At 32.9% G+C, this 15,292-nt stretch overlaps 1 protein-coding gene across 3 annotated transcripts in view; it reads right to left on the bottom strand.

Annotated features, from left to right (window-relative positions):
* LOC131675580 (eukaryotic translation initiation factor 4 gamma 3-like) overlaps window positions 1-15,292 on the bottom strand; it is a 795,898-nt gene that overhangs the window by 160,336 nt on the left and 620,270 nt on the right. For all 3 annotated transcript variants that reach the window (XM_058954612.1, XM_058954614.1, XM_058954613.1), the window contains one exon: window positions 3,336-3,571. In XM_058954612.1, coding sequence (XP_058810595.1) covers window positions 3,336-3,571 — 236 coding nt within the window. The remainder of the gene's footprint in view (window positions 1-3,335; window positions 3,572-15,292) is intronic.

Here is a 15,292-nt window from a genome sequence, read left to right as displayed (position 1 = left end):
GAATCTGCGCAGATCCGGCTGTCCTATCACCGGCATGACGAGCACCGGACCTGGGAAGACGGACAATCCAGGAAGCTTCAGACTTCGCTCGAACATTTCCCATTTATTGTTTCTTTTTTTATATTTACGGGATAAACCGGGCTAAATCCCCGTTATAAAGTTTTCCTTTTCTTTATATATATCTATGTGTATGTATATATTCGTGCGTACACGTGTGTGTGTGTGTGTGTGTGTGTGTGTGTGTGTGTGTGTGTGTGTGTGTCTGTGTGTGTATTTTGTTAATATTGAAGATAATAATTCTCTTTTTCCCATTTACAGGCTGAAGCTTCTCGCTTTGGTTTCTTCTGTGCTTTGAGATTGACTCGTGTGCTGAAGAAGCTACAGCAGAACCGAGAGGAGGACCTTGCGCGTCACAAGTTTGTTGTCGTATGCAAAACCGAAGTTGTCGCCATGCGAAGCAGAAAGGCGCTACGTAAGAAGTGGACTCGATGGGATACACGTACAAGCGCTGTCCCACCGATTCATACTCATCTTTCCAATGTTCGAGAAATCATTGAAGATCAGGAGGAAGACATGAGAGTACTTCCTGATGGAACAGCACAAGAGGCGACACCGCAGCAGCAAAAAAAACAAAATGAGTCGATTCAACGACTCAAACAGGCGATCGCTCCCTCTCCTCGGCACTATCGAGGCAAATGTGGCCACCACCACAACTACCACCATCACCAGCGCCACTACAAAGAAGACCTCTAGCCGATCTCCGAAATATATATTTAAATTTATTTTAATGTTAATTATGTTTATTTTTTAAATATATTTTGAATCATATACTTATATAATACTTTTTAATACAAATAATTGTAAATTTCATTAAATAGTGTCAAATTTGATTCAACGTCCTATCCGTGCACATTCCGTTTATAATTTATTGATAAAATGTATTTATTAAATAAATTTTAACACTACTTTTATAAACAGAAACAAGATTCTTCTCAAAGGTATATTAGATAGCTGATACAGTCTAAAACACTAGCTGTTTCATTGCGGAAACAGCATTGTCATTTATTTATAATAATAAATAAATTTTCGTCTTTTTACTGCATTTTTAAAATAGGGGCATCTTGACTAACAAGAATAAATTTTTTTATCATAAATAACTACATTGGGTTCGGTGAAAATCCGGTGGTAGTTCTAAAACACGGATTGCGTTATTTAGAATAATTAATAAATTTTCGTCTTTTTTTTTTAATTTTTAGGATAGAGGCATCCTCACGAACCATAGTACGGTTTTTTACAAATAACTGCATCCGTCTTCGCGAAAACCGTGTCGCAGTTCTAAAATACAGATTGTGTCATCGGGAGTTCTCAAGTGTTTTAGAACCGCCATAGCTCATCTACTAACATTTTAAGGAAAAAAAACAAGAATTTAACAAATTGATAACTAACTATTGAACATAGTTATCTAGAAATAAAAATTAATAATTTATTCAAAATTGTATAGCAACATGACGATCTGAATGTGCATAATTATAAAATTGGTAAAAACTATTGTTATTCGCTCGTCGATTTTATATCAGTAAAAGAACAAATGTGCGAATTCTTAAATAAATTATTATTTAAATTGCATGTGTTAAATTTACAAATACGATCTTGAATAAGTTTCTGTGCACTATAAACTAAAATTGTTTTAAAAGCTTATGTTGATTGTGATGTAAATGTTCTTCTATTCGTTTATTTAAACGAATGACATAAAATTGTGGGTCTTAAATTCAATTGTTAAAATATATACTTTTCACTTTGCGTTCACAATCGCGTAAAAACCTGTTCAAAATTTGTGCAATATTGCTAAAATAGTGCTTAAGGAGCTACACAGCGTCCAAGGGACCCCCCTCTGCCACGGGTACGAATTCGCCTTGTTTGAGAAGAAATAAACTCTCAGCCTCTTTCTGAGATATGTTTCAGTTATTCAGTGGTTAGCCTTGTTACCTTTCTCTCCTTAATGATTGACTTACAAGGAAGATACCCCAACCTGAACTGATTGATTTTGATAATTCTTGTATAGGTTATAGTACATCAAAACACAAGAAATCCGTATTTTTTTTATTGTCCTAAAAACATATTTATTTCCTCTAAGTTCACAATTAAAAACAGTATTTTTCAAATAACTTTTCTCCTAATCAATATTTTTAGTAAAACCAAGGGAATAATAATCTTTCTAAAAGGTCTAACAAATTCTGGTGTGTTTAATTTTTTGTGGTTGCAACCCCTATTTTTAATGCACGAAAAATTGAAAAATTGACATGAATTTTCGCAGTGAAAAAATAATTGAGTTTTGAACGATAAAAAAATACGAATCTCTTTTTTTTTCAATATACTACAACATATACCAGAATTATTAAAATCGGTGAATTCGAGCTGGGGTACCTTCCTTATTAGAACTTAACTCACAAGTTCCTCTCTTATGAGCAAAAAGCAGCCTAAATTAATTTTCTCTCATGTCAGAATAAAATTTTGAACGGCACATTGATGTAACGAGCTGTGTCTACTAAGACTAAGTTCGTGACTTAATAAAGAATATTTCTATTTAATATTGAGAATTGTTTATTTTTCATTACAAGGCTAACGAATAGTGTTATCCGCGTGATTTCAATGCAGAGTGGCTAATTTTCGAATGTTTAAGTATGGATTGTCGATATTCGTGTAAAAGCACATCAATTTATGTCTAAAAATCATGTAACAATTTGTATATAAAAAATTCATGGAATAATCCGGAAAATAAAGCCAAATTCACTTTGAAGGAATGAAAAAAAAATTCCATCTAACCATCACCTAAGATCGAAAATACCTCGCACGATGCGTGCCCTACACTTTCACTTTAGGAACTACTCACCTTCATCTCTGAAATAAGAAGAGATCGACCAATTATTGAAAGTAATAGTGTTAGATTATGTAAATGAACACAAATGAAAATACAAGTTAAAATAATTTTAAAAAACGAAAGAAAATCTAGATTTTCTTTAAAATATTTTTTATTGTTATAGCTTAGACTCTTCCAATCCATAAACTTATATAGATACTACTATCCATTGTATCTATATACATAATTAGTCAATTTGATACTACTATTAATAGAATTTAGGGGTATTTCTCATGTATTAGATTAATAAATGATTGGAATTAAGCCATGAAAATATACGAAAATAATAATTTTCTTTTCGTGATTTTCAACATTACGTCTACCTTACGCATACCTGAAGCATAACTTATAATGTCATACAAAACAGGCCTTTTATGAATCATAATTAGTATAACATTACCAATCAACAAAAACTTACATGTTTTTTAATAATCTGGCTTATATTGACTTCATCATCTACGAAATCATTCCAATGAAGACCACTTGAATTCCACTTTTCATTTGTCCATGCTGCTCCTTCTAATTGGTTTAATTCTAACAATAATTGAGTAATTAACCCATAAGTTTTCCCTTTCTTTCGTTTCTCTGATGATAAAGGTTGTACGATATTTTTTAACTCCGTTAGTGGATATGTTCCATTTAGTATAGGATGCACTATTAAAAAAATATTACAATATTAGCTATGACGATAAAAGACATATTGTTAAAAAGTAATATATATTATTTTTTGAGGCCTGTTGAGATTTCATCTAGCATAGAACTTATAGTAATCAATTTATCACTGTATTGTATACATATCCTTGGTAAAAATTATCCATCTAGAACTCACCGACTTATTCATACCGACACACATACACACACACGCGTGCGCGCGCGTAAATCACCATCGGTAAGAGGTAGTATGGCTTGAGCAAGAAGAGAGTCGACAGAGTAAAACAAAAATCACCGAGGAAAAGAGAAAGCGTCCGTGATAAAAAAACAAGGGAAACTATTTTAGAGATGGCAGGGGAACTGAGATTCGTTGAGTAGTGGACGAAACATGTACGCACTCATACCAAAAATCAAGAAATGAGTTTTTAGTCGAATATTGACTGACTTTGTTAGAAACTTAGTGAATGTGGATGTTTTCGAGTGCATCTGATCAAAAGAGGCCATAGGCTCAGCAATAACTACCGGCTATGCGGAGATGAAGAAGATGATACAAAACACACCTTACTGGAGATACCAGAATTACGAAAAAAATGTCCGTAGCATTTTTTTTGCTAATATCATACTGTCTGAAACTGACGCACAGGAAAACGATAAGCATACTTAATATGAATATGATTTTACAGAAACAGAAGTGGTGGAAGCAATTAATATGGTCATCAACTTAAAATAGACAGATACAGAATCTTTGGAAGTTAGAGGAGCTTACAGTGGAACACATGATGCCAGTATTCTGTCATTAGAAAGAGCTACAACAAAGTTGATGAATGATAGTAGAACATTTGGTATTGGTTCGGTGAACTGCAGAGTTTGGAAAACAGCCGCATGCTACAACCAGTGCCATGAAAAATGGCATATCACGACACATTGTGAAAGCCTAACGGAAAGATCAAATCAGGTCTTCAAATACTGAAAGGACAAAGCACACACACGGTCGTAAATTGCTCTCTAAAAATTATAAGGTTTAATTGAGAAGAAAGCAAACATTTTCATCATCAACTATCAATGCAATCATATGAAACATGGAAACCAATGCTAGAAGGAATTCCAGGAGAGATATTTACATCACGAAATCCAAAACGAGGACGTAACTTCAAACTGCTTATGTTACTTGCTTGAGCTATCTCAGCTGCGAGCATAAGTCCAGAAAGCAATATGCTTATGATGAGGTGGTGTCACTCTAATCGCGCTCTTTTAAATAGTTAATTAATATTTTAATGTAGAGAGACATTAACATTTAATTTATATTAAGAAAGCTTAGAAACTTAAAATATAAGGATTGACTTAATGAATAAATTGTTTGAATCATCGTGAATAATTATTTATAAATAAATAAAACCATTATTTATTTGATTAAGACTTACTGTCTGCTTACTATGACTTCAATTTCTCTTGTGATCAATACAATTTTATCCGTCACAGCAATATAGATTACGCTACCCTACAAGATTTTGCTCCTAAACATTAAATAGTCAACAATCATTATTGTAATAATTTATCGCGCATAAACCGAAACTGATTATATAATTGCTCTATCACGTCAGGTTTTTAAGGTGTTCTAACACAAAATCGCAAAAAATATAGTTTTTTGACATATTTTGACTTATGAGGTTATGCAGCAACAAAAGTTTGTTCTTTTCATTAGAAGTATTCAGAATATTTTAAAGTGCCAATCTTGTACTTTTGAATTCCGTTAGGTCTAGTCAAATATATTTAGTCAAATATATTTTTTTGCAGAGTTATTGTATTTTGACATTTTTATGCTTCTAAATTTCTCAGTATTTATTATAAGCAACCTAACCTTACATTGGCTATTCAACTAGCATCCAAATCATTAAAAATCTTTAGAAATTAGTAATAAGTAATAAGAAGTTCTCTAGAGGTTTCCTTTTTCAGATTTGGAGCTTGAATTTGTAAAATTTTTTGAGTCAAACTCAATTTGACTGCCAAAAGTTAACTAATCCTGAGCCCCTACATTTCAACCGCAGATACTCCAAATCTACAAGCTTGAAAATGACTAACCATTAACTTATAAATCAAAACTCATTAACCTCAAACCTATAAATCCAAAATCCATAAACCTAGACACCTCAAATCCACCAATCCCAAGCCAATAAATTCCAAATCTAATAACTTCAAGCTTACAAGACACAAATTCATGAATTCCAAACCCACCAATCCTGAGCTTACAAGTCTCAAACCTACCAAATCTGAGGTCACAAGCCCCAATTCTATAACCTTGTGCCTGTAAATCTTTTACTATGGGAGAAAGGGCTTGTTGGTTTGAAGCTTGTAAGTTTGAGGTTTGTGTTTTGCGGGTTGTGATTTGTAAGTTAGGGGTTAGTCCATTTGAAGCTTGTGGATTTGGTTTCTCAGCTGTTAAAATGTACACGCTCGACTTTAGTTAAGTTTTGACGTTCAAATTGAATTTTACTCAAAAATTTTTACAAATTGAAAATCGAATTCTGAAAGGAAAAATATTTTTAAAGAAGAGAACATTGCTTTGAAATGTTTAATCATTTCAGTTACTATTTCTTTATAGTTTTTACTTAGCGCGGGCCTTTCACCGCCATGGTGTGGAAGAAGTACCCATAATATCTTGGTAAGAAAATTGATGTTTGAAAATTGTTGAATCTATATTTTGAAAGAGGATTAACGCAGGAGCAGACTTGTTGATCTACAATTCTCGCCTTTTCCGTGACATTATTAGCAATCCTGCTATCTCACAATATGCTGCAGATGGTGACTACCTGAGAAGGGATGTGTGGCATAATCCATCTTATGATATTCCGAGATATTGAAGCTAGCTGAGGCGGGCTGCTTTGCTAGGAAGTGTCAGAGAATTAAGAACGAAGCTGTAGTGTATCTGACGAGATGATCAATTCTTCGTCAAAAAGTCGGGAAAACCTTTATACATAGGCCTAGGGAGGAATGAAGGTTATCAACAGTAGAACGGTGGATTCCTCAACGATCGGACTTGGATCTCTAACGTACAGATACAAAAAAATAACATGAAACTTAAATCACTGAAATAATCATTAACAGAGTAAAGAAGTGATATTTATAATATCAACAATATGCAATGAACCAATAGATGAGCAAAATTGTTTTTATTGTCAGAATATTTGTAAAGAAGCCAATAAGTATAAAAAAGGTAGTTTAACTTACGTTGAAGTATCGTCAGTTACAAGACTAGTAGATCGATCAGTAGAAGAAAAAGAAGAGAAAGAAGAAAAAGAAGAGAAAAAAGAAAAAGAAAAAGAAAAAAGGAGAAAATGACAATGATGACGATGATAATATCGTGAGTATAAATCATCCATAGAGATTTTAGCAATTTCTGGCTCCGATAACAATGAAGAAATGGAATAAAGTGACATTGTAGTCACCGTTAAAGAGGATTTTGATAAAAGCGATGATGCATTATCTGATAACAACAAATATTACATTCATTATAATGAGAACGATAAAGCTTGAAAACAAATTTCAAAGGAATAATTGAATAATCTCGTGACAGACCTAGGTTTGCCAAAATATATAGCAGAATATTTAATATTATTTAAAAAACATAAAAATTGATTGAAGAAAAACGTGAAAGTACACAGTTTTCATAATAAAGAAGAGGCATGCAGGCAATTCTTTACTATGTCAGAATAACCCTCATTAGTATACGGTAACGATGTAAATGGGATCATGGATAAGTCGGAACCTGGTGTTTACAAAGACGAAGAGTGGAGAATGTTTTTGGATTTTTCAAGAAATAGTCTGAAGGCAGTATTATTTCATAATATGAACGTATGATCACCGATACCTCTAGCAAGTTCGACAGAACTTAAAGAGCACTATGAAGATATTCAGTTAGTTTTAAATAAAACAAAATATCCAGAATACAGATTAGTTTGCATTTCATAATTTTAACAGTCATTTTAGGGCAACAATCTGGATTCACTAAGTATCCTTGTTTCTTACATGATAGTGGGTTAGTCATGACCGTAAGAATCATCACACCGGAAAAGTATGAATTCAAAGGACTTTGATTCAGGTTAATTCGATGGATTTAATCCATGAAGCTCTGGTGAATTCTAAATAATACTGCTTATACTTATACATATTAAATTAGGCTTAATGAAGCAATTTGCTAATTTCCTAAATAAAATACAGCAAGGAAAATGTTACAAGTACTTAAAACAACAATTCTAAAGCAAAACTAAAAAAAGGCGTTTTTGATGTGCTACAAATTAGTAAAATGCTTAGAGAAACACATGAATGAAGAGAAAACATGATAAAGAAAAAGCTGTAAGAAATAGTTTTAAATAAATTTATTATAATAAATTTCTTGAATAAAAATAAAGTGAAAACTAACAAAATTAAAGCTAAAATAATTAAATATTTTGAGACATTAGGGTGCAATATGAATGTGAAATCACATTTTTTTGACTCTCATATTGATTAATTCTCAATCAACTTAGGTACTTACAGTTGTAAAGAGAGAATTGTTGAATTTAATAACTAAATTATTACCAGCCTATAAATCTATTTACAACTTTATTAATGCAGGGATTCAGAAAGCAAAATTATTCCGATTACTCAGCAACCTACTAGCCGCGCAGGTTGCGACATTATATTATATTATTATATAATTATTTAATATATAATAATAATATATAATAATATTTTTAATATATAATATTATTATTATACATTATATTATATTATATAATAATATATTATATTCGTACATGAGAGAGCCTGAAATGAGAAGAAAAGGATGACATCAATATAAAATAAAATTAAAAAAAATATGCCAATCAAATACCAAAAAAACACTTCACTTGCTGATACAGCCAACAAAAAATACACAAAAAACAAAAGAAAATCTGTCAAAAACCATGCTCGGGATGGTAATCAGGTACAGCGGCGTCATAAAAGAGGTGCTCAACTGTTGCGGGCCGGCACGAATGCTCGCTCGCACAATGATGAACCTCTCCGACTGCTTGCGAGGACTATAAATGGCCCATTCTCGCTTACGGTGAATGCCTCCAGACCTATATGTCATCGATTTTCATGAAACTTGGTAGGATGATTGTTTATATGAAGAACAATGTCCGTACAAATTTTTAGGTCAATATATTAATTATTTAAAAAGTTATTAACAATTAAAAAATTTCAACGAATTTTTTTTTTCTATTCATATCTCGCTAACCGCAAAAGCTATCGACACGAATGTTTTTTTAAAATACGTACAAAACTACATACTTTTAAGATAATAATATAGAAAACCATTTTTTTTATTTTTTCAAATGTTATTAACTTTTGAATATAAAAAGTAAATTTTTTTCGATGACGGTAGTCTTGGATTTCAAAAATTCTTTTTCCATTGTATTCCTTGGCCCTTTTTCTATGAAAAACTGTTTTAACATTTTTGTAATCGGCACTTCCAGCCTCGTAATAAATAATAAACTAGTGACGGCGCCGATGCGCCGTTCGGACGGCCGCAGACGCTCGAGCGGCACACTAACCGATTGTAGCTTTCTTGTTGTATTTGTATTTTTTTTTACTACAATTTGGTCTTTATTACCTCTATTTTATGATACTATTGTTAACCTAATATCAAATAAATTCAGCTTTTGTATTAGTGATACAAATCTATAATAATTAAGGGCCCTAAGACGCGCCGCTTGGCGTCAGGCTTAAGCACCTGGCAATTAGCTGATGCCGCACTAATGACAGTTCTAATTTATGGCCTCATAGATAGTGTAGGTGATAATGACAATATTTATTATTAAGAAAATTTGTAGGTGTGAGGTAGGCTGGCTGAAATATAAGTCTCTGAGGTTCGTCCTCCAAATTTAGTTTTCTCGTGAACGTTCACGTAGAAGGTTGTGTCTGCCATTCCAGTGAAGTTTTGTGCTTTCAAAATGGTAAGAAAGATCCTCATAAGCATTAAATATTGCAAAAATATTGTTGATAAACATGAAAAAGCCCGTAGAGGGAATTTCAAAAAATTGTCAGATGGGATCTATGCTGCCTTTTCTTCATTTTTGCAAAGTGGTTAATTTTTGTGTGAAAGTTGCCGAGTAGTATGTTATCGGATCATGAAAAAACGAAAAAATCTGATCAATAATAATCAGACTCCACGTTCGATAGAAGATTATGTGAGAAATATACAGCAAGAAAAGCAGAGCAAAATTGAATCAGAAATTAATAGATCTGTTTCTCCAGTAGGCCAGGAAGGTAAGCCGATGGAGATAGACTCGTGCGATTCGGAATCATTTCAAAATCCATTCATTGATACTGATGACACTAGAGACGAAGATTTTAGTTTAAGTTTGTGTCAGCAACAAAATGAAGTGCTTGAAACAGTGAATAAATTGTGCAAACAATTGAACATAGATATTATAAGCACAGCCGATAAGAAAAATTCTGAAGTTATACAGAAAAAGCTACATACGAGGTGTGATCAAAAAGTAAGGTGAATTTTTATTTTTCTCAAAAAATATTTATTTATTCATCAATTTTTATTTTATCTCCTTCAAAGTAATCCCCCTCGGATATAACGCACTTGTACCAACGCTTTTTCCAATCCTCAAAGCATTTCAAAAAATCATTTTTGTGATCTTGTTTAGTTCATCCTTCGATGCCGTCTTTATCTCCTCAAGACGCCGTCCTTTCATGGGCCTCTTCAGTTTTGGGAACAAGAAGAAGTCACAGGGGGCCAGATCTGGGGAATACGGTGCCTGTGGCATCGTTACTGTGTTGGTTTTAGCCAAAAATTCGCGCACAAGCAACGATGTGTGAGCAGGGGCGATATCATGGTGCAAAAGCCAATTTTTATTTTTCCACAAATTCGGACGTTTCTGGCGGATTGCTTCGCGCAAATTGCGCATAACTTGCAGGTAATATTCCTTATTTACTATTCTATCCTGTGGCAAGAACTCATGATGCACCACGCCCCTGCAGTCAAAGAAAACTGTAAGCAAAACCTTTACATTTGATCGAACTTGGCGTGCTTTTTTTGGTCTTGGTGATCCAGAATGCCTCCACTGGGACGATTGAGTCTTAGTCTCGACGTCATAACCGTATACCCATGTTTCGTCACCTGTTATAACCCTGTTGAGTAAATCTGGATCATCGTTGATGTCATTCAGTAGCTCTTGGGCGATGCTCATGCGACGTTTCTTTTGGTCGAAATTGAGCAATTTCGGAACAAACTTCGCTGACACACGTCTCATGTCTAAAACACTCGTTAAAATTGATTGGCACGAACCAAATGAGATGCCAATATCATCAGCAATTTCTCTAATGGTAATTCGACGATTTCCCAACACTATTTTCTTCACTTCTTCAACATTCTCATCATTTGTTGATGTGCTGGGGCGTCCAGAACGAGGTTCGTCGTCGGTATCTTCTCGGCCTTCTTGGAAGAGTTTATACCACTTATAAACATTTTTTTGGCTTAAAGTAGACTCACCGTATGCCACTTTCAGCATTTCAAGTGTTTTGGAACATTTGATTCCATTTTTCACACAAAATTTAATGCAAACTCTTTGATCCATGTTTTTAGACAGCAGCAAATCGTGGAGCACGCAAAACACTTCTAACCTTGATGCCTCTCACAAACAAACCAAACATACTACAAAGCTGAAATTTGGAACGTATATTCTAGACGAGTGTACCGACATAACCAAATAAAAAAGTCGAAGATCGAACGGACGTAGCCCGCTAAATTTCAAAATTCACCTTACTTTTTGATCACACCTCGTACAGTCACATTAAGTCTCAGTAAGTTATTCCTCAAAGACTCCAAAAATGCCATTACAGATAATCAAAGTGATTTTGAAACAAAATTTATGCAGGATTTAAAATTAAAATACCATAAAGCTGAAAATTATTCAGAAAAAATTAACATTTTGTTATTTGCACCTTCTACTTGGAATCTATCTGAAATGCAGAAAAAAATAGGTTGTACAATGTATGCTGCTCGTGAGTCAAAAAAAATTCGTGAAACTGAAACTATATTTTATCAGCCCGTGCAACGCAATAGGTCATCAGCTCTAACAGATGTTCAAATCAAGATGGTAATAGATTTTTTCTTCAATTTTGAAATAAGTAGAGAATGTCCTGGTATGAGGGATACCAAAACTGTAAAACTAGGACAGTCATCAGAAAAGCTCCAAAAACGTTTACTGCTACACAGTATGAAAGAAATTTTTGCTCTTTTTACTGAGGAACACGGTAAGTTCCTTGGGTTTTCTACATTTTGTCGATATCGCCCTCCGCAATGTATTTTAGTAGACGAATCAAAACGTTTTCATAATGTTTGTGTTTGCATCAGTCATCAAAATATTAAACTGCTACTAGAACCTATACTTAAAATATGTAGAAAATTCAAATTGCAAGACCACATTCCTTTCAATTATCGACAAATTTTAGATGAAGCATTATGTTCAGAGACAACGGAAGCATGTCACTATGATGAATGTTTTGACTGTCCTGGTGTAAATAATATACTAAGTAAGATCCTCGATGTACTTCAATCACATTCAATAGAGACACTTGAATTTAAGCAATGGGCTACTACTGACAATAGATGTCAATTAATTGATGTGCAGTATACAAAAAATGAATTCATTCAACATTTCCGACAAAAATTTATGAAAGAGTTTAGACTGCATAATTATATCGCTAAAAGTCAGGGTGACTTTGTAAGAAAAACAATAGAAAATTTGAGTGAAGATGAAATAGTTGTGATGTCAGACTTTGCAGAAAATTATGTTTGCACCCATTAAGATGAAGTCCAAGCTGCTCACTGGCGTTACACTCAAGTAAAGGTACATCCATTTTTTATTTATAGAAAAGTAAATGGTAAGGTAGAGAAGGAATCATTTGTGATAATTTCCGAAAACTTTCAACACAACGTACAAGCAGTGTCGTTGTTTCAAGAAAAACTTATTAATTATATCAAAAGTAAGAACTACAATGTACACAAAATTTTTTATGTGTCTGATGGAGCTGCGAGTCAGTGCAAGAATCGATACAATTTTTTTAATTTAGCCCATCATCATCAAAAGTATTGTATCCATGCAGAGTGGCACTTTTTTGCAAGTTACCACGGAAAAAGTCCGTGTGATGGAGTAGGCGGAACTGTGAAAAGATTAGCCCGCCGAGCTAGTTTAAGAGGCAAATATATAAGCAATGCTGTAGAATTGTACGAGTGGGTAGTGTCAGCATTACCGAATATGACTTTTGCGTATTGTACAAACGAAGAGCACGCAAAAATAACAGAAGAACTAAAACTAGATTTCGCAAAAGCTAAGACTATTAGAGGAACACAAATGTCTCATGCTTTTATTCCGCTTAATGAAAAACAGATAAAAATTAAGAAAGTATCATATTCTAATGAATTTATTGTACAGAACGTGTTGTAGTTATTTAATTATAATTCCATTGTTATATCTATAATAAACGTACAAATGTATTTATTCAAAATAAAACAAAAATTAAAGTGAATATTTTATTTAGAGCTTTCCCCATTTTCATTATTAATATAAAAGCTGAATTTGATATTAGGTTAACAATAGTATAATAAAATAGAGGTAATAAAGACCAAATTGTAGTAAAAGAAAAATACAAATACAACAAGAAAGCTACAATCGGTTAGTGTGCCGCTCGAGCGTCTGCGGCCGTCCGAACGGCGCGTCGGCGCCGTCACTAGTTTATTGTTTATTACGAGGCTGGAAGTGCCGATTACAAAAATGTTAAAATAGTTTTTCATAGAAAAAGGGCCAAGGAATACGATGGAAAAAGAATTTTTGAAATCCAAGACTACCGTCATCGAAAAAAATTTACTTTTTATATTCAAAAGTTAATAACATTTGAAAAAATAAAAAAAATGGTTTTCTATATTATTATCTTAAAAGTATGTAGTTTTGTACGTATTTTAAAAAAACATTCGTGTCGATAGCTTTTGCGGTTAGCGAGATATGAATAGAAAAAAAAAATTCGTTGAAATTTTTTAATTGTTAATAACTTTTTAAATAATTAATATATTGACCTAAAAATTTGTACGGATGTTGTTCTTCATATAAACAATCATCCTACCAAGTTTCATGAAAATCGATGACATATAGGTCTGGAGGCATTCGCCGTAAGCGAGAATGGGCCAAATTACTCAACGGACACGCTGATGCTCACCGTTAAACATCCGGTCGCCTCGAAAGCGACGCCATTTGCAAAAGTCACTCACGCACATAGCAACAGAAGAAAGCGAACTCACGCTACAACAGTTACCCAGCCACTACTTGTAAAGGGCATAAAAAATGAGAACATGCGTGCACCTCGCACACCGGGCACGTCCGTAAAACCAAAAAAATTTTCAGCGAGAATGCGTTTGAAACAAACGAAAACTTTTCGAATAACCAACAATAACAACGGGCACGTGAGGCAATTTAAGCGGCTTCTAACGCGCTATGAGTCCTTCGCTAGCCGATTCTTTTATGAACCAATTCCTCTACGACTTGGTGTCCGACTCAAATCTCATTTATTTAAATACCGGAAATTTCAGAAATCGAACAACGAAAATTCGAATTTTGTTAGTTATTTGGGCACCGAAATTAAAAATTTTTAAACGATTCGAACTAAAAATATTCGAATTATCTAGAAATTCGAATTATTCAGGAATTTGAATTGTCGGTGTTTGAATTATCAAAGTTCGACGATATATAAAAGAACATATTGCTGAGATGATTGGCATCAGAACATTATTAACTCATTAACGCCGAAAAAGCCAAAAATTTTAACTTTACTTTGTGTTTATTTTTGAAGTACTTAAACATCAAGAATATGTCTAAAAATGACTTACTTTATGTTTTTGGGGTCGCTCTACATGATTCTAAAGTCAAATTAATCATTAGATTTCAAGAAAAAAAATATGGCGACTTTTTTCGAAAAAAAGCACTGAAAAATTAGTCGAAAAAAATTTTAAAACCAAATTTTCTATAAAAATAGCATGTTTTTATTTAACAAAAATGAGCACAAGTTTGCAAAAACATTTCAAACTTTGGAAATATGGCCTATAAAAATTAAAAATTCCAAAATGTACGTCTCAAAATGGCGGCGAAGTAGAAATTTCTTTTTTAACTTCAGAAACGTTTTTCTCGAAAACTAAAGACTTTCGCAATAAGAAAATTTCTAAGAATAAAAAAGTCTTAAAATTGCCCAAGAAATACTCTCAAATTTTTTCAGATTTTTTTGAGACAATTTTCGACTTTTTGGAAAATCCGGAAAATCCAATTTTCAAAAAATGTCTAAAAATTTTGAAAAATTTTGATAGTGTTCCTTGATTGATTTTAAGACTTTTTTGTTTTTGAGAACAAAATTATTGAAACCTTTAAAGAATTATTTCCAGATAATATGTGCACAAGATAAGTACACTTTGTTTTACAAAATTTCTCACCATCGAATATCAAACTACAACTGGAATAAAATATGAGATGCTAATTATCATAAGAACTACATACATGTAAACTGCTGTTACAATAGTGTATACGTGAATGCAGGAAATGAAAGTTACATTAAAACAACAAAAGAAAATTCTTTCCGTATTGAGTAATTCAAAATATAATGCAATAATGTTTATAAAAAACACTCACAAAATAATATCAAATTCTA

This window comes from Phymastichus coffea, unplaced genomic scaffold (assembly GCF_024137745.1).
Source record: "Phymastichus coffea isolate CEN01 unplaced genomic scaffold, Cenicafe_Pcof_1.1 PCOF00026, whole genome shotgun sequence".
Lineage (NCBI taxonomy): Eukaryota > Metazoa > Arthropoda > Insecta > Hymenoptera > Eulophidae > Phymastichus > Phymastichus coffea.
Note: the sequence above shows the minus strand (reverse complement) of the source record. Positions and strands in the feature narration are given on the sequence as shown.